A 23,258-nucleotide genomic window follows, 5' to 3' on the forward strand; every position below is an offset into this window, starting at 1 on the left:
ATGGAAGTATAATCTTAGCCAAGGTGACCCTGGAAGCCAATGTGACCTCCAGCAATCTTTCTCCAGCCCAGAAATGCTGGGTTCACTGGACAAAGCCTCCTTAGAGTGATCTAATCCTATCCACCAAGCAACTCCCTTGGAGGCCCTGTGCTCTTTTTTTTTTCCCTGTAAATGTAGCCAGAGCTCAGGCCCCCAAAGATGCAAGTGGCACTATAAACAGACCCTATCCCCCAAAAGTAATCTGCCTAGGTGTACTCTGGCACTTAGAATAAGAAGGCATCAGTGAAGCCCTGAACAAGTGGCTCCCTCCCCAGGGGTCCTCTGGCTTCAGTTCCACCAGTCTGCTTTTTCCCTGACACAATTCCACTCTTCACCTGTGTCTGCCCTTGCTCACTGGCTGCCAGCTAATCTGACCCACTTATCCCAGGAAGGACAGCTAGGACTGAGAAGACTTTGGGTCTTCTCCTAAACAAAATAATTTTTTTTTTTTTTTTTTTTTTGAGACAGAGTCTCCCTCTGTTGCCAAGGCTGGAGTGCAGTGGCGCCATGTTGGCTCACTGCAAGCTCTGTCTCCTGGGTTCACGCCATTCTCCTACCTCAGCTTCCCGAGTAGCTGGGACTACAGGCACCCACCATCACACCCGGCTAAATTTTTTTTGTATTTTTAGTAGAGACAGGGTTTCACTGTGTTAGCCAGGATGGTCTCGATCTCCTGACCTCGTGATCCGCCCACCTTGGCCTCTCAAAGTGCTGGGATTACAGGCATGAGCCACCGTGCCTGGCCAGCAAAATAATTTTTAACTTATAGTGGCATCTCTGGCTCACTGTGAGAGGAGGAGAGGTCTGATGCATTTGTGGCAAGTCCTGTGTTCAAAGGAGCCAATGAATCTTCAAATGAACTGCAGCCTACCTTATTCCCACTTCTCCTGGGGGAGGAGGGCTCTAAGAGGAATTACATGACCCACAGAGCTTCCTCTATACTACTCCTGAATTGGTCCCAGAAGTTGTGGCATCCCTCAAACCTCCATCTCAGAATCCATTCTGTGAGAAGCCGGTTAAGAAACCCAGTAATGACTCAGCACCAGACTCTTCTCCCCTCTGCCCACCAGCCAGAATGAAAGGCAGAATCGAGCAGGCTCCTCCCCAATGGATGGCCACATCCTCACCACAAACTGAGTCATGGTCACACCCTGCCTGATGGAAAATTACCAGGAGGAGGGAAACAGAAGGTTAAACTCCAGGGGTTTGTAATTTCTCAACCTAAGAATCAGATAAATGTTTGAGGTGATGGATATCCCACTTACCCTGATGTGATTTGTGCATTCCATACCTGTATCAAAATAACTCAAGTAACTCATAAATATATATACCTATTTATGTACCCACAAAAATAAAAAAAAATAGCCATCTACTCTGTACCTGGAACTAATGAAGAAAATAGTTCTTTTCCTGACCCTAGTCCTAACCAAGCATGTCCAGGTCTATGAAGTGAGACTGCTTGAGCTGAGGACTATGTGAAAGGTAGACCCCGTCAACCTGTATTTATGGTATTTGCAATAGGCTTGGCCCTGTGAAGGATAATGCCTTGTTGCTCACACCTGGGTTTCACAGGCTCCAGCTTCCCCACTTCCAGAAGAACCAGGCCTGGGCAGAGAAAAGGGGCAACTTTACCTCAATTCCCCCTCCAGGCTGTGGGAGGATTCCTCTCCAGAAACTCAGGGTCCCACCCAAGTTTCCCTACAATGAAGGCATTCTTGTATTTGTGGGGTTTTAATTATATTTGTTTTACCTCATATACATTAAGATATTATCATCTGTAGCTTCTAAACTTCTTAGATCCAAAAAGTCCTATTGCTTTTCTGTGGTACTATGAAATGATGTATTTAATTTTATTACAATTTTATTGGCATAAAAAGATTATTAGACAGATGCTTTTTTTTTGTTAAGTGACACCCATAGGCTAGCTCAGCTATTGGAGTTTTTCTGGTAATATACACCATCTGTTCCTTCTCATTCCATCATTTGCTAGTACTGCTATATTGGATGTCAGTGATACAGAGAAACTGTAAGAAATGTTTACAACTGAGAAAAATCTATTAACAATCTTTGAAATTGAACAGAAATGTTGTTATACCATTTGAGTAGCCACACACCAAAGTTCAGTTGCTAGAGCATCAGTGAGAACACCTGGAGAAGGTCTAGGATAACAGTGGTTAAAAGAACTCAGGTTCTGGAGTTGGGCAGATCTAGTTAAAAACAGCACTGGTTGCGCACGGTAGCTCATGCCTGTAATCCCAGCACTTTGAGAGGACTGCTTGAGGCTAGCGGTTCAAGACCAGTCTGGGCAACATGGCAAGATCCCATTTCTACAAAAATTTTTTTAAAATTAGCCAGGCACGGTGGCACATGCCTGTAGTAATAGTTACTTGAGAGGCTGAGGCAGGAGGATCACTTGAACTCAGGAGTTCAAAGTTGCATGAGCTATGATCACACCACTGCACTCCAGCCTGGGTGAGACTGAGACCAAGTCTCATAAAAAACCAAAAAGCAAAACTTAACATTGCCACTAACCAGCTGTGGGGCCTTAGATACATTATGTAAGATCTCTAAAGAAAACCTATCTTCCAGCTTTGTGGTCAGGATTAAATGAAAAAATATTTGTAAAGTTTGAACACTTTACAGCATAGAACCAGAACAGCAGTCTGGAGTCAGGCAGCCTGTCACTAGCTGTGGAACATAAGTTACTTATGCTCTGTGTCTCTGCTTTCTCATCTACAAAATAGGAATAATCACACCTACTTCACAGGCTTGTTCTGAGAATTACGACTCAATATATGTAGAAAACTTACAATATTGGCTGGGCACGGTGGCTCACCCCTGTAATCTCAGCACTTTGGGAGGCCAAGGCAGGTGGATCACCTGAGGTCAGGAGTTCGAGACCAGCCTGACCAACATGGTGAAACCCCGTCTCTACCAAAAATACAAAAAATTAGCTGGACGTGGTGGTGCATGCCTGTAATTCCGGTTACTCAGGAGGCTAAGGAAGGAGAATCACTTGAACTGGGGAGGCGGAGGTTGTAGTGAGCTGAGATGGCACCACTGCACTCCAGCCTGGACAAAAAGAGTGAAGCTCCATCTCAGAAAAAAAAAAAAAAAAGAAAAGAAAACTTTTAATACCGAGCACACAGTAAGTAATCCAAAGTGTTAACAAATTATTAAAGTGCTCAGCATAATGTCAGCACCTTCTTAGTAAAAACTAAAGAAAATGTCAGCTATCTCTACTACTACAGAGATGGGCACAAAGTCCTCTCAGGAGGCAGGTATTTCAGTTAGAGTGGGCTCAGTGATGAGGTCATTTACTTGGTGAAGATGTTATTTCCTAGACCTGAAATCAGAACAGGAGAAGAGGGCTTAGGAGACTTGTAAATTAGAACGTATTAGTGTTGATCAAGAATGAGCAAAGTTTAAGAAACAGCTTCTAGAGGGATGGACCTTAAGAATGGTACTTGCATGTTAAAGCAGGTCAGAACTAAAAACCAGGGTAAGGTACCCAGGCAAGAAGGTACCTCTAAAGTACGGTGAACGTAACAAAAGACAACAGGTAGTCTAGAGTGGGCTTTGTAAATTAAGCTACAACAGATTAAGAAAACCCTATCCTTGAAATGCCAGGCTTAGTTAATGCTTTTTGTATTCTCTGTGCTTATATTCCTGTTTTTCTTTTTTTTTTTTTGGTTTTTTTTTTGAGATGGAGTCTTGCTCTGTCACCTAGGCTGCAGTGCAGTGGTGCGATCTCCGCTCACTGCAAGCTCTGCCTCCCAGGTTCAGGCCATTCTCCTGCCTCAGCCTCCCGAGTAGCTGGAGGCTGGACCATCACGCCCAGCTAACTTTTGTATTTTTAGTAGAGATGGGGTTTCACACCTTATAGTTAGCCAGGATGGTCTCGATCTCCTGACCTCGTGATCCACCCTCCTCGGCCTCCCAAAGTGCTGGGATTACAGACGAGAATCACCGCGCCTGTTTTTCTTCATTAGTATTTCATAAAGTCTGTAATCCCAGCACTTTGAGAGGCCGACAGAGGCGGATGGCTTGAGCCCAGGAGTTGGAGACCAGCCTGGGCAACATGGTGAAATGCCATCTCTCCAAAGAGTATGGAAATTATCCATGCATGGTGGCACCTGCCTGTGGTCCCAGCTACTTGGGAGGCTGAGGTGGGAGGATCACCTGAGCTTGGTAGGTCAAAGCAACAGAGTAAGACCGTGTCTCAAAAAAAAAAAAAAAATTTCATAAAATATTTGGAAATGTCCGACTCAGCCATCTATGCTTATAACTAAGGATTTGGGGTACATGAAGCACAGCCTGAAAAGGACAGCAAAATGCTGAAATGGGAATTTCAACAGGGAGAAGAAAAAACTCACTAAAACAATGAGGTTTCCTAGAAAGAGCTGCCTTCCTTTACCACCTTGCTAACCTTGGCGAAATTGGGTTGTTTCATTAAGTGAAGCTGCATTCCCTTAGGATGTCTTTATAGATTTCGACTGAGAGATAAACCCCACTTCCTGCTCCCACCAGTTCTCCCCTAACCTCACTTACCCCAAAGAAATAGGTTGGAGGAGAAAGAGAGTAGGGGCTCAGTTCCTGAGATATAGAGCAAGGGAGACTGGGCAGGTTTGTGCAGAAAGCAATAGGCCCTAAAGGCAGTAAATCTTAGCTGCTCTGGCCTCAATGGCCCTTTTAAATTTTGACTAATAGTCATTATTGGTATTCCATATTCTCGGTTTGTTTCATCTGTACAACTGGTAAGTTTCCCTTTAATACACTGATCAAAAAGCTGACAGATCTGTAGTATACTACAATAAATGGACACAACTTGATACCATGCAACATAAACAGTCCCAACCCACAGGATATTCCATTCTCCCCACCCCCCTGCCCCTTGTGAGGGCTTGGGGCAGGTGCTGCTCCAAAGCTAGTCAGACCACAGTGATCATATCCAGTCCACAGCACCTTCCATTTTATTGTTTTATTTACAAACAGGGTGAAGTCAAAGGGAAAGTCAGGGGTTGAAGCCAGTCTGGGCCATCCAAATGTGGAGTAGTTCTTGGTCAAGCTCCACCATGGAGGCCACCTCTTACATATCCTTTTCCTGCCCCTTGGTAATGGCCCCTTGATTCCTCAGGGCAGCCTCAGTTGCTGTACCTGAACACTTTTATAAGGGCAGATGGATCCTGGGGTAACAGGGGTGGTACGAGGGCTGGGGCCCCCTCAGTTTGTGTAAACCTGAGTTCCGATCACACGCATGATTTCCTTCTGTATCTTGGGGTCCTGAGTATTAATGTTGGCATCGCCCACCTGACCATCCTCATATCTGCCAAAGATAGGGCAAGTGTGAGCATAAGAGGGAGAACAATACCAGAATAACATCAATCAGTGGAACTGTATTTGAAGGTATGGCCATCCCATCCCAGAAGTCAAAGCCCTTTCTCACTACTCTTCATAGTGGAAGAGATTCAGCTTATCTGGTTTCCTCTAGATAGATCCCAACAATCTATACCCATTCCCATCCTCCAGTGGTAAAGTCCCAGTGCCAGCTCCACTCAGCTAGCCAAGGACATGTCTCAAATAACAGAAATACACTTTTCCCAGTAACCACACACCATTACACCCCCAACCTCACTCCTCGAGGAATCCCCAGAGTCCCTCTGAGACTTACACAAAGAAGAACCTTGTGCAGACATGGTCGGATACAGGGCACACCCAGATGTTCCCATGCTTCTGGAGGTCCTTAGATGTAATCACTGGGAGAAAGAGGGCCAGAAATCATAGATACAATGCTTAAGGCATGGAGTCCAGGCAAGAGAAGGAAGCCATACCGCTTTAACATCACTCTTGGCCAGATCATGTGCCAAAATTACATCAGAAACAAAGGTTAGAGACCCAGAAAAATAGGACATGGACAAGCTACCTACCTTCACAAAGTGCTATACAGTTTAGATTCCGACTCTGCAGGAACCTTGACTGAATGGATCGGGTCTGGAAGAGAAGGAGGCAAAGGAGACCAGAGCCAGGGTACAGCTTTCCCTAGAGAGGCTAGTTAGCTGATGACTGGAAGTGGGGATCAGAGATATCCTGGGCTCCCAGCAACCCCGCCAAAATTCTGCTTTCCCATAATCAGTCTGGATAGGGTGACAGCTTCCATCTTTACATTTTCATCTAAACTCAGCCTCTGCTTTTATACTCATGACTTCGGCTACATATGACTCCAGACATGTGTTCACTTTAGAACATACCTGATTCCTTTAAATGATCTTCAAATCACTCCCCAACCCATTCTCACCCCACTGTTTCCCTGTCCAGCTCTGGAGCCTAAATTAGCCCCAGGAAAAGGTCCTGCCTCATTAGAACAGTTCCAATACCTGGGGGATGGTATTCATCCTGTTATATCTCTGGACCAGCTCATCCTTGGAGGGCATCCTGTGCTGTCCTTTTCCCATTCCTGTCACAGAACAATACACCCAGTTCATTTATCAAAAATTTACTAAAGGGCTTGAGCTAGATGCTCATCCCAGCACTGAGCTAGATGCTCATCCCAGCACTGAGCTAGATGCTCATCCCAGCACTGAGCTAGATGCTCATCAAAACAGCAGAAAATAAAACAAACAAGATATTTTCCCCCACAGAATTTAGTCTGCTGGAAATTACAGGCAAGAACAAGCCATTACAACACGGTATGGTAAGGGGCTGTGATGCAGATTATAGAGCATGGTGTGAGCCCAGAGGAGGGCAACTAGCCTAGCCTAAGGGTTTAAAGAAGTCATGTGGTGGCAGCTAGACTAAGAACTGCAGGATCAGGAAGAGTTAAATAAACAGGGAGGAAGTATCTGGGAAGAAGTAACAGGATACAGAAGGCCTAAAGGAAAGATAAGATAGTGCGTGTTAGTCACATAAAGAATAGTCAATTGCACAGGAGTGGTGAGAAATGATGTAGAAGAGGCAAGCTAGGATCAGATCAAGCAGGCTTTGCAGGCTATGTTAAGGCAACTAAAGTCTATCCTCAGAACATTAGGGAACCACTGCAGGGTTCTAAGATAGGGGAGTAGCACATGAAATCATCCAGGAATGAGGGGCCCAGGAGAGTGGGACAGCAATACCTTGGTGTCAAGTGCCTGGATGAGCGAAATGAATGGAAAGGAAGCGAGCAGAGCAAGTCAGATTTGCTCTAGTCTCAAAGTTACATTAAAAATCTGACCAGTAATTCAAGAGAAAAGCACTCATCAGCAGTTAAGTGATGAATAATTTTGTACAGGAAATCACAATGGCAACTACCTTGAAGAATCTTACTTCAAAAAGTTTTCCTAGGCTTGAGAAAGAAGTGCCCATTTCTTCTAGTTTCCACATTATCTGAATCCATAAACTCTCTACCTTCCTTACCCCTGTTTATAACATTTATAGACTCAACTTCGACTTTTCTTATTTAGACATGAAAATGTGCTTGTGGCCGGGTGCGGTGGCTCAAGCCTGTAATCTGTAATCCCAGCACTTTGGGAGGCCGAGGCGGGCGGATCACAAGGTCAGGAGATCGAGACCACAGTGAAACCCCGTCTCTACTAAAAATACAAAAAATTAGCCGGGCGCGGTGGCGGGCGCCTGTAGTCCCAGCTACTCAGGAGGCTGAGGCAGGAGAATGGCGGGAACCCGGGAGGCGGAGCTTGCAGTGAGCCGAGATCGTGCCACTGCACTCCAGCCTGGGCAACAGCGTGAGACTCCGTCTCAAAAAAAAAAAAAAAAAAAAAGAAAATGTGCTTGTGTGCTCCCACTCCTCACTTTTTTTGGTTTGAGGATAGGACGTTAAGTCTCTGTACTCAGCTTTATCATAGGCCCAATCTTACCACAGATAGGGATAAAAGTGTGTATGCATGTGTGGACATAGGTGCCTGTGTGTGTGTCCACCAGGGAGAGAGATGAAGATGGAGATGATGCTATCATTATAGGTCATAAGCACTCTGATCACTCTACCCTGGAACTTTCTATTATTATTAATTCTACTCTGATTAGTTCTTGGTTTTCTGATACCCATGGTGTAGAAATAGAGTGACAGCTGTTGAACTGACATTCTTCACTGCTCAGGCTGTCAATTCATCATGCATTCACATTCAAGTCTCAGGACAGATTTAGGTAGGGCCAGAACAAAACTCAGGACACCAAGAGCCTCAAGGCTTGAATTGCCAATTTCTTCCTTTTACAGGACAGATACTCATAACCCCTTTGTTTTCACCTTCCCCATTAGCCTTAACTAGATTCAGCTCTCCATCCAAATACCATGACCTTCTCTCAAATTGGGTATGTCAGTGACAAGAAGTAAAATTCCCATTCAGGTTATACTCCAGAGGAGGCAGATAAGAAGATAATAAAGAACAATCTGATTCCTCTGGAAGGTCTTAAAGATGGCCCTTATGATAGAACCCAGATCTTGTCCCACCTCAATCCTGTTGTACACCGTCCTTTCCATACTGATCCAATGATTGTCCATTTCCTGAGCCCAGACCCTGAGATCATGGTGGCTAGAATAATCCCTAGATGTTTTGTGTCCAGATTATGCACTTATCAGAAGTCCCTAAACAAGACTAAACAAACAGATGGAGTATATCACCTCCTTTTTCACTGTCCCCTATTTCAACCTGAACTTTATAGCCAAGTCACTGGAACCTCTACTAGATATATGAACACTATTTACACCAACCCCCACTTCCAGAGGGCACCCAATGCCATTAGACTAAAGATAGTGTGAGAAAGAAAAAACAGAAAACCAGAGCAGAATAGCGTAGAAGAAAACATACAAGACAGCTGGTCAAATGCTGGAGTAACTACAGTAAGTGGAACATTTGCACACATTTCCCCAAACATCCCATTATACATACTCACATATCTATAGGGCCCTCAGAGACCCGTCATTCAAGCAAGGCCTACTCTTTCAGTCTAAAATAATGTATTAGTCCATTTTCACACTGCTGATGAAGACATACCCAGGACTTGCTAATTTATATAGAAAAAAGGGTTTAATGGACTTACAGTTCCACATGGCTCGGGAGACCTCACAATCATGGTGGAAGGCAAGGAGGAGCAAGTCACATCTTAAATGGATGGTGGCAGCCAAAGAGAGAGCTTGTGCAGCAAAACTCCCCCTTATAGAACTATCAGATCTCATGAGACTTATTCACTATTACAAAAACAGCACTGGAAAAACCTGCCCCCATGGGCCGGGCGCAGTGGCTCATGCCTGTAATCCCAGCACTTTGGGAGGCCAAGGCAGGCAGATCATGAGGTCAGGAGATCAAGACCATCCTGGCTAGCACAGTGAAACCCTGTCTCTACTAAAAATACAAAAAAAATCAGCCAGGTGTGGTGGTGGGCACCTGTAGTCCCAGCTACTCGGGAGTCTGAGGCAGGAGAATGGCGTGAACCCGGGAGGTGGAGCTTGCAGTGAGCTGAGACCACGCCACTGCACTGCAGCCTGGGTGACAGAATGAGACTCCATCTAAAAAAAAAACCTGCCCCCATGATTCAATTACCTCCCACTGGATCCCTTCCACAACACATGGGAATTCAAGATGAGATCTGGGTGGAGACACAGCCAAACCGTATCATATAGTGATAACAACAATGGCCTAGAAATTAGGAGACCTGGATTGCAGCCCTATCTCTGCTACTCATAGCTATGTAACCATGAGAAAACCATTTAATTTTTCTGTATATCAGCTTTCTTATCTGTAAAGTAATAAGGGATTAAATTAGATGATCTATAACTCCAATAGTAAAATTCTATTGTATTTTGTATCTATAATCAATTACCCTTTGAGAGAGGGAGATGAAAGGTGTCTATGATATCTTTATGTAATCGGTTAAGTGATGAAGAAAGACAAGAGGTCAACAGAGATTTCTGACTTCATCTGGTAACTAAAGGTATTCAGGCACTTGATAGTAAACAAAGGCCAGGGGGAGAAAAGAGAAAGAAAGGGAGGGGATAGGGAGAAAACAGGAAAGAATCTCAATGGGCACCAAGAACCATGAGAATCTCACTACTCAGAAAGACAAAAGAACTTAATCAGAAGGGTGCTTAGGCTGAGACAAAAAGTGAAGAATCTAGACAAATCAAAAAGACTATTCCAACCCTAACCCCACTTTGGATGCCAGGCACAGAGAGTAAGATTCACTCACATATTCAATAAATATGTGTTGGTCACCTGCCCTATGTGGCTTAATCATAATCTTTGTTTCATGACACATTATTGGTTTTGTTTTTTTGAGACGGAGTCTTGCTCTGTCGCCCAGGCTGGAGTGCAGTGGCACGATCTCAGCTCACTGCAACCTCCGCCTCCCAGGTTCAAGTGATTCTTCTGCCTCAGCCTCCCAAGTAGCTTGGACTACAGGTGTGTGCCACCACGCCCAGCTAATTTTTGTATTTTTAGTAGAGACAGGGTTTCACCATGTTGGTCAGGCTGGTCTCAAACTCCTGACCTTGTGATCTGCCTGCCTTGGCCTCCCAAAGTGCTGGGATTACAGGGGTGAGCCACCATGCCCGGCCTCATTATTATTTTTTAATAAGACAATGAATACCCAGAGACCCAATCAAAGAACTAAATTCTAAATCTAAAATATTACCAGTGACCTACATTTAACTATCTGCCTCCCTTTGGAGGTAATCACTATCCTGCAATTTGAGTTGTTTTTTTTCCTTTAGTTTTCACACACACACACACAAAATACACATATATATGCCTAAACAATGTTTATTTTGTTTGCTTTTGAACAATATAAAAAAGGCATCACAGTCTCACTCTGTCTTCTGGGACTTTCCTCTTTTTATTGAACTTTTTTTTTTTTTTTGAGATGGAGTCTTGCTCTGTCACCCAGGCTGGAGTGCAATGGTGCGATGCGATCTCACCTCACTGCAACCTCCGCCTCCCGGGTTCAAACAATTCTCCTGCCTCAGCCTCCCAAGTAGCTGGGATTACAGGCATGCTCCACCATGCCTGGCTAATTTTTTTTTTTTTTTTTTTGGTATTTTTATTATAGATGGGGTTTCTCCATGTTGGTCAGGCTGGTCTCAGACTCCTGACCTCAGGTGATCTGCCCATCTTGGCCTCCCAAAGTGCTGGGATTACAGGCGTGAACCACCGTGCCCAGCCAAAAAATACATTTTTATTACTAATCTTTTGTGGTTATATGTGCTGCAAATGTCTTCTGTCAGTTTGTAGCCTGTCTTTTCACTTTCTTTAGGGTGTCTTCTAAAGAATGTAAGTTTTAAATTTTTTTCTTTTTTGAGACAGGGTCTCACTCTACTGCCCAAGCTAGAGTACAGTGGCATGATCACGGCTCACCGCAGCCTCAACCTCCTGGGCTCAGTGATCTTCCTTCCTCAGCCTCCTGACTAGCTAGAACTTACAGGCACGTGCCGCCAGACCTGGTTATTTTTATTTTTTGCAGAGATGGGGTATTGCCATGTTGCCCAGGCTGGTCTTGAACTCCTGAGGTCAAGCAATCCTCCCACGTCAGCCTCTCAAAGTGTTGGGATTCCATGTGTGAGCCACTGTGCCCGGCCAGAAGTTTTTAATTTTAATATAGTCAAATTCACCAATCTTTTATGATTTGTAATTCCATTTTTTCTATTCTCTGGAAGACTTTGGATAAAACTAAAATAATTTGTTCCTTGAAAGTTTAAAATTAATTTGTAAAATTATCTGGGCTTGGTGAGGTTTTTTGTGTGTGTGGAAATTTTTAAACAATTTCTATTTCTCTTATAGTATTATGACTATACAAGCTATTTCTTGTCAGATTTGTTATCTTTTTCTAGGAATTTATCCATTTTATCAAAGTTTTAAAATTATTAGCATAGCGTAGAGAACTCTCTTATTACCTTTTTATTTATTTTTTTAGGCAGTCTTGCGTTGTTGCCTAGGCTGGAGTGCACTGGTTTGATCTTGGCCGACTACAGCCTGCCTCCTGGGTTCAAGCGATTCTCCTGCCTCAGCCTCTCGAGTAGCTGGGATTATATTATAGGCCCATGCCACCAGGCCTGGCTAATTTTTGTATTTTTAGTAGAGACAGGATTTCACTATGTTGGCCAGGCTGGTCTTGAACTCCTGATCTCAAGTGATCTGCCCACGTCAGCCTCCCAAAGTACTGGGATTACAGGCGTGAGACACCGTGCCCCGCTTTATTACCTTTTTAAATTCTGCTGTATCTACAGTTGTACTGCTTTTCTTGGTCATTATATTATTTAATTGTGTACTTTTTCTTCTTATCTAACCAGGGTTTATCTGTTCGGTTAGTTCTTTGAAATCATCTTTGGACTTCTTTGGTACTATCTATTGTACCTATTTTTATTTCACAGGTATTAGTTCTTACCTGTATTATCTCCTTTCTTCTATTTTGTTTGGTTTATTCTGTTGTTAGAGATGTTTTTAGGCCTCTGATTTTGGCACTTTCTTTTTTCTTTTGCAATGGGGTCTCCCTCTGTCAACCAGGCTGGTGTGCAGTGGCGTGATCTCAGCTCACTGCAACCTCCGCCTCCCGGGTTCAAGCGATTCTCCTGCCTCAGCCTCCTGATGGCACTACATTTTCTGATCTTTGTAACAGTTACAAATTACTAGAGGATATCAAGTAATAATCTATAAAGAATCTAGCACAATCCCCTTCATGTGGTGAACATGCAACTACATGGTGGCTATACCTTGTACAGAGACTATATCAAAAAAGCACAAAAGCAGACTAAAAAGAAACTAAGACATGAGCCAGGAAGACTGAGAGAACTCTAAATCAGATTCCTTTTCTGAGCTGGACTGATCTCCTGATTAGAATCTGGACTTCATTTTTAGAATAAAATGCTTTATCTTGCATTCAATGTGATTAATATGTGTATGATTATAGACAGTTTAAATTTTAAAAGATGGTTGAGAGAGAGAAGAACAATGTCTCTAGAAATATAAGCCAATGGAAAGGACTCAAGCCTTCAGGCCTTTGGATGTTTTCACATGTAAATTTACATGCACAAGTATACACAAACACAATCTATAATTGCCAATACCAAACATGTGTTCTACAAAAAACCTTGTTATGTCCCTGTTATTCCTCCACCCATTCCCAGGGCCAAGCCCCTGCTATGAATAAAACCATCATTTTTAACAGTAACTGGCCTCACCTTGTAAAGAATCTAAATTTCTAATAACAAAATGTAGAGAGAGGGAGAGACAATATGTATCCATGATCGGGAAGAGAGCTGACACAGACCAAGTATCCATAATGACAGAGGAACAGACAGGACAAATCATGTACTCACAAATGGATGCAATGTAAATAGAGTCAAGGTGGCCAGAGAGTATTTCTTACCTGAGTATCCAAAGGAAATACTGGAGATGGGGCTCAGGTAGATGCCTTTGCCATAGGCTGCTCCATGCAGCTTGCAGGGAAACACCAGGATGAGTAATATGAGCCTGGGCCCTCCCATGGCTATTTATTAGGCAGCTGCAAGGCTTATCCAGCCCTCTGTCCCTCCTTCTACCTTCTCATTCAAGTAACCCTAAGCACCTATTCTCGGAAAGCCAACTGGCTGAAAAGTGGATGCAGGTTAACCCGCTTGCCTATGAAATACCACATACTGATGCATTGGAGAGTGGGAAATGGTAGAACCACTGCGTCAGTCCCTCAGCATTCATTTTCCTGTCTCCAGGCCTTGGTACATATGCAGATTCCAAAAAAGAGGAACTACAGAACAGGGAGGCAGAAGGAGAGCCAATACACACTCCCTGGAGTCTCTCTGGGCATAGAAACAAGTCTCCCATATCTACTCCTTGAATGAATAGCCATATAAATTGAAAAGCTCTAATATATTAATTCATCACAGTGCCTACAATCAGCAATTCCACATTCCTGCTTACAGGTACATTCCCATTCTCCAAACCACCAAAAAAACGCAGCCTGAGGTCAAATACACAACAGCCACGTTCTCTATTCACACAGTTCTAACTTCCTCTCTAGGGAAATCCACAAGACAGGTTAGGCTTGAGGGCACTGAGGCAAGAACAGCTCACTCTACAGCAGCCTTCCACAAAACTGAGTAGGGAAAGGAGCGGGCAGAAATAAATGGGAAAGGGGCACAGCCTCACCTGCAGTTTGGTGTAGGATGCATTGACCAGCCCATTGCGCAGGATCGAATGCCAGTTTTCAATGTGGGACCCACTGTAAGGCAGGGTAGAATACATGCTCCTTATGATATGAGGTTCTCAGGAACACTCCCAAGACTGCCATGCCCACCCATTCTCACCCACACAGGACATGAAGATGGACAGGTACACCTAGTGATGGACATACACATGGATACGGTCACAGGCACGCAAGATGTATGTGTGTGGTTAAACTCTACGTCTCTATTTCCAGTCCCATCCTCTCTTCTGTGCTTCAGCTACTCCCATCCTAAATCCTCAACTCAGTATTTTCATTTGCCTATTCTCCTGACATTTCCAATTCAATAAATTCATCTGAAAATCAACAAATTCATCGCTGACCCCAAATATGGCTTCCAGTTCTGACTTCATGTTCTATTTTAAGAAAACGGTTCTACCACTCCCTATAAGTTCCCTTTAATACCTCTCTTTCTTTCTCTTTCCCTCCTCTCACAATTAGATATAAATTGTGGATTTTTCCATCAAAGTAGCTTTCAGATCTATTCTCTCCAATCTATTTCTTCAGCCAAATCACATGTAAATGTCATTTTTCCTCAGCTACACCATAGTTTGAGAATAAAGATCACGTTATATGTACCTTTTTGTCCTCTATAGCACCTACCACAATAGCATTTAATAAGTATCTGCTGACTGGTTGATGGACACATGTAACACAAACCCATATCTCAAGGGCATCCTTCTCGCTCATCCCCGCCCCCTTACCACCCCCACTGCCCAGCCCCCAGCCTCCTCACTGGAAGGCAAAGGTGCTGCCATAGAGCTTCTTGGCGGTCCGGAACCGAGCCTCCTTGGCAGGAGGGCTGCTCAGCAGGAGGAACTGGTGTGAGGTGTGCATGAACTTCAGCTGCTGCCCAGGGTGGGGGTGGAATCAGGAAAACAGAGCAGAAATCGAGATCAGGGAGGGAAGGGTTGGGGATAGGGAAAAAAATCAGGCTTGCATTAACCCCACACAAGGGAAATATGCTAAGGCCCAAAGACTAAGTTGATGGACAGAGCAAAGTAGGCAGATCTAGGACCAATATGATTAGCTGGCTTACAGCCCCTCCCTGCCCCTCACCAGAAATTTAAAGCATTTAGAGGGAGAATGGTCACTTACCCTGCTGAGAGGTAGTTTGACAATGTGTGACCTGTTGCTAGAGATGATCCTGGGAAGAAACAGAGAAAAAAATAAAAAGAATAGAATAATTATGTACTTAAGCTATCCTTCCTGAACAAGTAGTCTTCCTCTGCCCTCCGGAGAATAAGGACTCCTGGGCTGTCCAAATTGTGTGAAATGTCAAGGTCACTATCTAGATATTCCTGTGGGTGATAATGCTTGTGAATAAAAAAGTAAAAAGGAAGCTACTAACTAGACACGAGCTAATTATTGGGGAGTTAAACAATGGATGAAAAAAATAAAGGGGTGGGAGGAGGGCTGCTACAAGTAGAGAGTAAAAAGGGTAGAACAAAAGAAAGAGCACAGAGGTCACCTACAAAAAAAGAAAAGAAAAAACAGAAAGAAGAGGTCTGAATTAGAATGGTGACAACTTATACCCAGGATTTAGACTCAGATTCAGCCATCCTTCCTGAGCTCAAGAGAAAACCTGAAAGCTCTCAGGAATGGGGAGATGTGGAGAAAAAGTTACTGCCTAGGCTGGAAAAAGAAACAGAACAAACTAGAATGAACTTCTTTAGGAGTCAAGGACAAACTAAGCTCTATACAGGCTGAACACAGAAGACAGAAGAGAACAGACATAAAACATTGAGGGCTCAGCAAGAGAGCGCTATCTCCCAGGTGGATACAGTTTGTTGTTGTCTTTGTTTTTTGTGCCTCATCTATGTACTTGTGATGCCACCCCAGATGGTCTATGCCTAGTTATTCCTCAGGCTAAGAGGGCCAAAGCTGTTGCACTGAGGAAGTACTGAAGGCTGATTAGGAAGAGGAAGGCAAACTAGAAAGGGAAAGCTATGTCAGGAAAACAACAGAAATCGAGATCAGGAAGGGAAGGCAGCAGGGACCGTCAAAATCTTGGATAGGAGGAGCACAGCAATAGTGCCTCAAGGCTCTGGACATTCTATATCATCAAGGAGGCCCAGAGACAGGGCAAGGGGATAGCAGGAGGAGACAGACCTCTCTGGATGCATAGAAAACTTAGTTGAAATTAACAGTGTTAATTCCTACATGCAAAGGACACAAAAACCTACTGATGGCGACTATAGTTAGTAACAATGTGTCATATTCTTGAAAATCACTGTGGTAGTAGATTTTAAGTGTTCTCACCACAAAAAATACATATGTGAGATAATGCATATGCTTATTAGCTCTACTGAACCACTTTGCAATGTATACATATTTCAAAACATGTTATACACAATATATGTAATTTTCTTTTTTTTTTTTTTTTTTTGAGATGGAGTTTCGCTTTTGTTGCCCAGGCTGGAGTGTAATGACACAATCTCGGCTCACAGCAACCTCCGCCTCCCAGGTTCAAGCAATTCTCCTGTCTCAGCCTCCCGAGTAGCTGGGACTACAGGCATGGGCCGCCATGCCCGGCTAATTTTGTATTTTTAGTAGACGGGGTTTCTCCATCTTGGTCAGGTTGGTCTCGAACTTCCAACCTCAGGTGATCTGCCCGCCTTGGCCTCCCAAAGTGTTGGGATCACAGGTGTGAGCCACCGCGCCCGGCCCTATAATTTCTATATGTCAATTTAAAAAATAAATTAACAAACCAAAAAGGAAAACAAACAACAAAACCTATTGCGAAACATGGAACACCTAAAGAGAACCTGAAAAATCATGTTAGCAGCACATCGTGGCTCATGGCTGTAATCCCAGCTACTTTGGGAAGTCAATCGGGAGGATCACTTGAGCCCAAGAGTTCAAGACTGGCTTGGGCAACATAGGGAGACTCCATCTCTATTAAAAAAAAAAAAAATAAGCTGGGTGTGGTGGCCCATGCCTGTGGTCCCAGCTACTGGGGAGGCTGAGGTGATCACTTGAGCACTGAAGGGCAAGGCTACAGTGAACCATGATCGCACCACTGCACTCTAGCCTGGGCAACAGAGTGAGACCCTATCTCGAAAAAAACAAAAAAACAAAAAAAAAACCAATTAAAATAAGATTAAAAATAATTTTTTTAAAAGAAAAATCATGTCAGAATTTGTGGGCTTTTTGTAGGATGTGTTATTTTCAAGGCAAGGTATATCAACAAATTCCAAGAAAAAGCAGCCATTATTGCCTATAACCTTGGGCAGGATGTTGAAATCACCACTAAAAGAAGGTACAGGGCCGGGCGCGGTGGCTCAAGCCTGTAATCCCAGCACTTTGGGAGGCCGAGGCGGGCGGATCACAAGGTCAGGAGATCGAGACCACAGTGAAACCCCGTCTCTACTAAAAATACAAAAAATTAGCCGGGCGCGGTGGCGGGCGCCTGTAGTCCCAGCTACTCAGGAGGCTGAGGCAGGAGAATGGCGGGAACCCGGGAGGCGGAGCTTGCAGTGAGCCGAGATCGCGCCACTGCACTCCAGCCTGGGCAACAGCGTGAGACTCCGTCTCAAAAAAAAAAAAAAAAAAAAAAAAAAAAAAGAAGGTACAGGTTCCATGTCCAATAACTCCCTCCCTCCCCGTAACCCAAGAAGGATAAGCCATTCTATCCATACCACTGCAGGAGAGGATGGGCCAGGGGATCCAACTTGTCCATCTGTTTCTTGATTTCCAAATATGAGCCCTGTAAGACAATGACCATAACATTATCTCCCCGAGAGGTGGGAGCCTACCTGCTTTCTGCTTTTCACAGAGTTACTATTAGGATCCAGGGCAAGGTAGGCAACAAAGGCCACATAGAGGAAAAAGGAGATAGGGTTCCCACCCTCAAGGAGCCCCAGTCAGGCTGGGAAGACTCATAAATAAATCTGAAAATGACTGAAGATGCTTACAAAACAACATGCAGGTGGGTCTCCCTCATTTTATGCAATTCCTACAGCCCTAAAAAGTTGATTGTAAATCAAAAAATAAATAAAATCAATGTCCCAGGAAGATTAGGCTAAAGAATCCTGTAGTAAATCTTTAAATAAAGCAAAGTGTCCTCCTGACAAGTAAATCATTCCTCCTAGGTGTATCTTATGTGTAAATCTCAACTGTGATATACAGGATTTGCTGAGAAGAGGCCCACCTGTAAATGAGTACAAATGAATGTCTATTCATGCAGAGATTGCAGACGAGGGGTGGGGAAGTCTGGTGAGGGACAGCCTTGAGTCAAAGGATGGTCACTGCTCCATGTGGCTGCCCCACCCCTAGAAGGATAGAAGATGTAGGCCCCTGTGTCTAGTTCTTTACCTCCAAGCCCCCCTCCTCCTCACCCTCCCAACCCTGGGCAGAGGTCTTTCCTTCACTTCTTAACTCCCTAAGAATTATGGCAAAACATTAAATATGAACAACTTGTAAAGGAATTAACAGCAAAGGTAAAGATTGAGACACAAAGACTAAAGAGAATAAAGAGGAGTAACAGAGCTAACAAAACAGAGAACAAGAATTGGGAAGGTTAAAGAGGAAAGACTAAAAAAAAAATACAGTGAGTAGCATCTCTAAATCTTCATCCCACTCCCACAAATTACAAACAGAATAGGACACTTGAACTGGGCAGGCAGAGGAGAGGGGACAGAGAGAAGGCAGAATACCTGGGTCATCTCCCGAATGGACATCACACTATCCAGAGCTTTCTGAAGCCGCTCATAATTCTTCTTCTGTGGGGAATCAATGGGAAGAGAAGAACCAGATAAAGAAAAGTAGAGGAAAGTAAGATGTGATGAAAAGGGGCTAGATGTACAAAAAAAGTCTAGGCCCAAGGAAACAACAGTATGTCATGGAAAGAGCATTAATGGTCAGACAGTTCTGGGGTCACATGTTTACCAGCTGGGAGTAATAGGGTAAGTTATTTGGCCTCTTAGAATCTTTAGCATCCCTTTATGCAAATGAAGATAACAACTATCACCCCCATAAAGATGTTCTGAGGATTAAATAACATACATAAAGAACTCTGTATAGTAATGACAGTAATAGTGAGGTACTATGCTGGGTACTTCTGACGGTTAATTTTGTGTGTCAACTTGATTGGGCCATGAGGTACCCACTCATCTGGTCAACCATTATTTCTGGGTGTGTTTGTGAGGGTGTTTCTGGTTGAGATTAATATTTGAATCAGCAGACTGAGTAAAGCTAATTGTCCTCCCTAATGTGGAAAGGCTTTATCCAATCAGTCAATGACCTGAATAGAACAAAAAGGCTGACTCTTCTGCCCCACCCCGCCATGAATTTGTAGAGTTTGTAGTTACTCCTCCTGCCTGATTGCTTGAGTTGGATTATCAGTCTTTTCCAGTCTTTGGGTTTGAACTAAAAAAAAATTGGCTCTTCTTGGATGTTGAGACTTCAGGCTTTCAGACTAGAACATACACCATTGGCTCTGATTTTTCAGTTTTGTTTTGTTTGTTTTTTTGAGGCAGAGTCTCGCTCTGTCGCGCAGGCTGGAGTGCAGTGGTGCGATCTTGGCTCACTGCAACCTCTGCCTCCCAGGTTCAAGTGATTCTCATGCCTCGGCCTCCCAAGTCGCTGAGATTACAGGCGCCTACCAACATGCTTGGCTAATTTTTTGTATTTTCAGTAGAGACGGGGTTTCACCTTGTTGGCCAGGCTGGTCTTTAACTCCTCACTCAAGTGATCCGCCCGCCTTGGCCTCCCGAAGTGCTAGGATTACAGGCAGAAGCCACTGTGCCCAGCTCGCTCTGATTTTCAAGCCTTGGGACTGGGACTAGAACTGTACCACTGGCTCTCCTGGGTCTGCAGCCTGCTAACTGTAGATGTTGGGACTTCTCAGCCTCCATAATCATGTGAGGCAATTCCTTATAATAAATCTCTTTCTCCTCTCTCTCTATATATCTCCTATTGGCTCCGTTTCTCTGGAAAACCCTAAAACAGCACTTTACATATATTACTTCTCATTTTTATAATGATCTGCAAAATAAATATTATCCCTTTCTACAAGATAAGGAGATTGAAGTTTAGAAAGGTTAAGTGACTTGCCTAATACCCTTCAACTGGGGACTAGCAGAACCTCAAATGGAATCCAGGTCTGTCTGGCTCCGAAAGCCTTTCTTCCCTATCATAATGTAACTTCCCTATCATAATATTAACTCTTCTCCTCTTTCTGTGTCAAACATGGCTATTTACTGAAACAGCTAAACCACAGAGTTTAAGAGTTCTGTCCCTTATTCCAAGCCCTGTATATACCAGAATGTCACCCTATAGTCTCCCACTATCTTTTACCATTTCTATTCCTTAGCCCTGACTTTCTCAAGTAACATACCTTAGGGTTAAAGGCCAGAGTCTTGGGATCAGTGGGGTCCACCACAGAGGGATAAGGCTCAAAGATGATGCTCTTTCTAGGGGACTCTAAAGCTGCCCTACACATGGCCACCAGCAGATCCACCACCTTAGGGGAAAGGAAAAAAAGGGGGCAGAAGCTAAATGATTTCCCAGTACTGGGAGTCACAGAGTATCTAGTATTTCTCTCTGATGTTCTTTTAAAAAGCAAATATGTTTAAGCCTTTTAAAATAGAAAATACAAGCTCATAAAAATTCAAGTAATACCAAAGTAACTAAAGAAACATTAAAAAAACCATCTTCCTGCCCTTAAGCTAATCTCATTCCTCACAGGTAAGTACTAGTGAATTTGACGTATATCCTTCCAGATAATTTTCCTATGGAAATATTTTCTTTTCTTTCTCTCTCATTCTTTTTTAAAGAGACAGGGGCTCACTCTGTTACCCAGGCTGGAGTGCAGTGGCGTGATTATGGCCCACTGCAGCCTCGACCTCCTGAGCTCAAGCCATCCTCCCATCTCAGCCTCCCAAAGCACTGGGATTACAGGTGTGAGCCACTGTGCTCGGCCCATTATTTTCTTACATGGAAAGTTTTACTACGTATACTGTTGTATTTGCGTTTTTATATAACTATGTTAAAATTTTCTGTCCATAAATAATACCTATATAGTATATCTACTCTAAGGACATCCCATAATTTCTTTAACTGGTACCCCTACAGATGGGGTTGTATCCATTTTTTATTTTACAAACAATACGACAGTGGGTATCTTATATACAAAAGCATTTTTGGAAGTTAAATTCCAAGAATGAAATAGTTGGGTTCCTCTGTCTTTCTTGATCCCAATTCCCCAACCACGTTTCCCTCCCCCATACCTCTGCTCCAGTGGCCACCTCCTCTGCAGCTCCGGACATGACGCCCAGTGTGTAGAAGGAGAAGACACATAGTTCACGAGTACAGACAGCTGGCTGAAAGGATATATTAAACAGATGGTGGTGGGATGGGGTGTGCAATAAGGTGTAGGCAGAGACGGACAGTCCTGCCCTCAGACAACTCTAAAACAGGGTAGGAATTTGAGGCCCTCTATATCAGGAGAAAACTACCAATAAAGTCTTAATCAGAATGCCTTACTGGTAAGTTTGGGAGTTAACACTGTCTCCGCTATGAAGCCTTCCCTGATCTTCCTGTGATGTCAGATGCTCTCTCACCTGATTTTTAACAATGCTAATATCTCTTCTATAAATTTAACATACACTGTGATTTGTCTGTCTCCCATCTGGACTTAGAGTCCTTGAGGACAGCATCATATCCAATCATCTTGGTTAATATCTGATCCCCATTTTTAAATGTCAGGTGGACTCTATCCTAAATATTCTCATATCCTCATCTGTCTAAACAGTACTGCTGAGATTTGTTTTCTAAGAAAAATCAACGATTTCTAGAGTATCAGGGTGTACAGACAGAATTTTACCTTGACCACAGACCAAGGAAGAAGGAAATAAAGGAGAGGAGTGAAGAGGACCTGGTTAAGGAAGAGGGTCATAGAGTAGGGACCTATACCTTCAGCATAGATCCATTTTGGAAGACATGCTGCTCATCACACACTACACAGTACTCATTCAATGTTGGAATCCTCTGCTCTGCATACTTCATGATCTGGGAAGAGAACAGATTCTAAGTCTTTTGGAAGTATTGGCACACACAGATATGGGAAATAATTTCAGCTTTTTTTTCCAGCTACCCTCCATCCTCCCAGCCCCATGCCTAAGGTAGGACATATTCTTAGGCTGTGTACTTAAACTGATGACTGTATGGTATAGTAAAAATAAGACCATGATGTTTGATTGAGAAGACCTGGGTTAACTTCCTACTTCTAATACTTAATGGCATATATAACTTTAAGCAAGTCAGTTAACCTGAGCCTTGGTTTCTTCGTTTATACAGCAGAGCGTTATTCACCTCATAGGGGTATTGCAAGAAATGAGATGATGTCCATGAAAGCATTTTAAAAATATAAAATGGGTGCTAATCAAACTATTAAAAGTACTTGTAATTATAGGCTGTCCTTCTGGGACAGGAGAGCATTCATTCCATGATTAGATGGCAGAAGGTCCTGAGAAGCCATTTCAACTACCTAGAACAATTAGCCAGTCCACTGGTAGTCAAAACAGACAATTCTGTACTGGGAAGATAGCAAAATCCAGAGCTAATGCAACAATATCCTGAAGTGTTTGTTTATTTTGTGACACCCTGTCTTAACATAGCTTTTGTGCATAAATCAAGTTGTTCCCATTTCACATGATTTTAGGCTGGTAATAGGACATGCAAGAGACTTTATTCATTTAATGCAGATTTACCGAATGCCCATTATGTACCCAGCTCTGTGAAAGGTCTTCTTGATTATGAAATAAAGGTTGTTTTCTCAGAAGCTAAGCTTCAATAGGAGAGATGTGGCATGTTTATAAATTAATAACAATTCAAGGCAGCCCATAGTATGTGACACACAGGTGCCATATGAAACAAACAAACAAAAATCTTAACAGTTTAGTGAGGGGAGACATCACTTCTAGTTAATGCATTGGAGTAATGGCAATTTTATGGAAAAGGTGCCATCTGACTCTTGATGGCAATAGGAAGATATAAGGAATGACATGAACAAAGGTAAC

General features: G+C 43.3%; 1 protein-coding gene and 1 long non-coding RNA gene across 51 annotated transcripts in view; one reads left to right on the forward strand and one right to left on the reverse strand.

Annotated features, from left to right (window-relative positions):
- Positions 1-4,989: 4,989 nt before the first annotated feature.
- PARP6 (poly(ADP-ribose) polymerase family member 6) overlaps positions 4,990-23,258 on the reverse strand; it is a 31,683-nt gene continuing 13,414 nt past the window's right edge. For 21 of the 50 annotated variants that reach the window (XM_077939751.1, XM_028851094.2, XM_077939735.1 and 18 more), the window contains 13 exons: positions 22,153-22,248; positions 21,468-21,560; positions 20,576-20,701; positions 18,894-18,959; positions 17,877-17,944; positions 15,334-15,382; positions 14,972-15,084; positions 14,160-14,232; positions 13,384-13,453; positions 6,414-6,493; positions 5,967-6,030; positions 5,711-5,795; positions 4,990-5,365 (listed from right to left, as the gene is read on the reverse strand). In XM_077939751.1, the coding sequence (XP_077795877.1) occupies positions 5,263-5,365; positions 5,711-5,795; positions 5,967-6,030; positions 6,414-6,493; positions 13,384-13,453; positions 14,160-14,232; positions 14,972-15,084; positions 15,334-15,382; positions 17,877-17,944; positions 18,894-18,959; positions 20,576-20,701; positions 21,468-21,560; positions 22,153-22,248 (1,086 nt within the window). In that variant the 3' untranslated portion in view covers positions 4,990-5,262. The remainder of the gene's footprint in view (positions 5,366-5,710; positions 5,796-5,966; positions 6,031-6,413; positions 6,494-13,383; positions 13,454-14,159; positions 14,233-14,971; positions 15,085-15,333; positions 15,383-17,876; positions 17,945-18,893; positions 18,960-20,575; positions 20,702-21,467; positions 21,561-22,152; positions 22,249-23,258) is intronic. The other 29 variants (XM_077939757.1, XM_077939743.1, XM_077939742.1 and 26 more) reach the window with 3 other exon arrangements.
- On the forward strand, positions 16,601-19,761 carry LOC144329970 (uncharacterized). Its single transcript, XR_013395739.1, has 3 exons — positions 16,601-16,756; positions 17,206-17,497; positions 17,807-19,761. It is a non-coding gene; the product is annotated as an uncharacterized LOC144329970 (long non-coding RNA).

The sequence above is a fragment of the Macaca mulatta genome, chromosome 7, assembly GCF_049350105.2.
Source record: "Macaca mulatta isolate MMU2019108-1 chromosome 7, T2T-MMU8v2.0, whole genome shotgun sequence".
NCBI lineage: Eukaryota > Metazoa > Chordata > Mammalia > Primates > Cercopithecidae > Macaca > Macaca mulatta.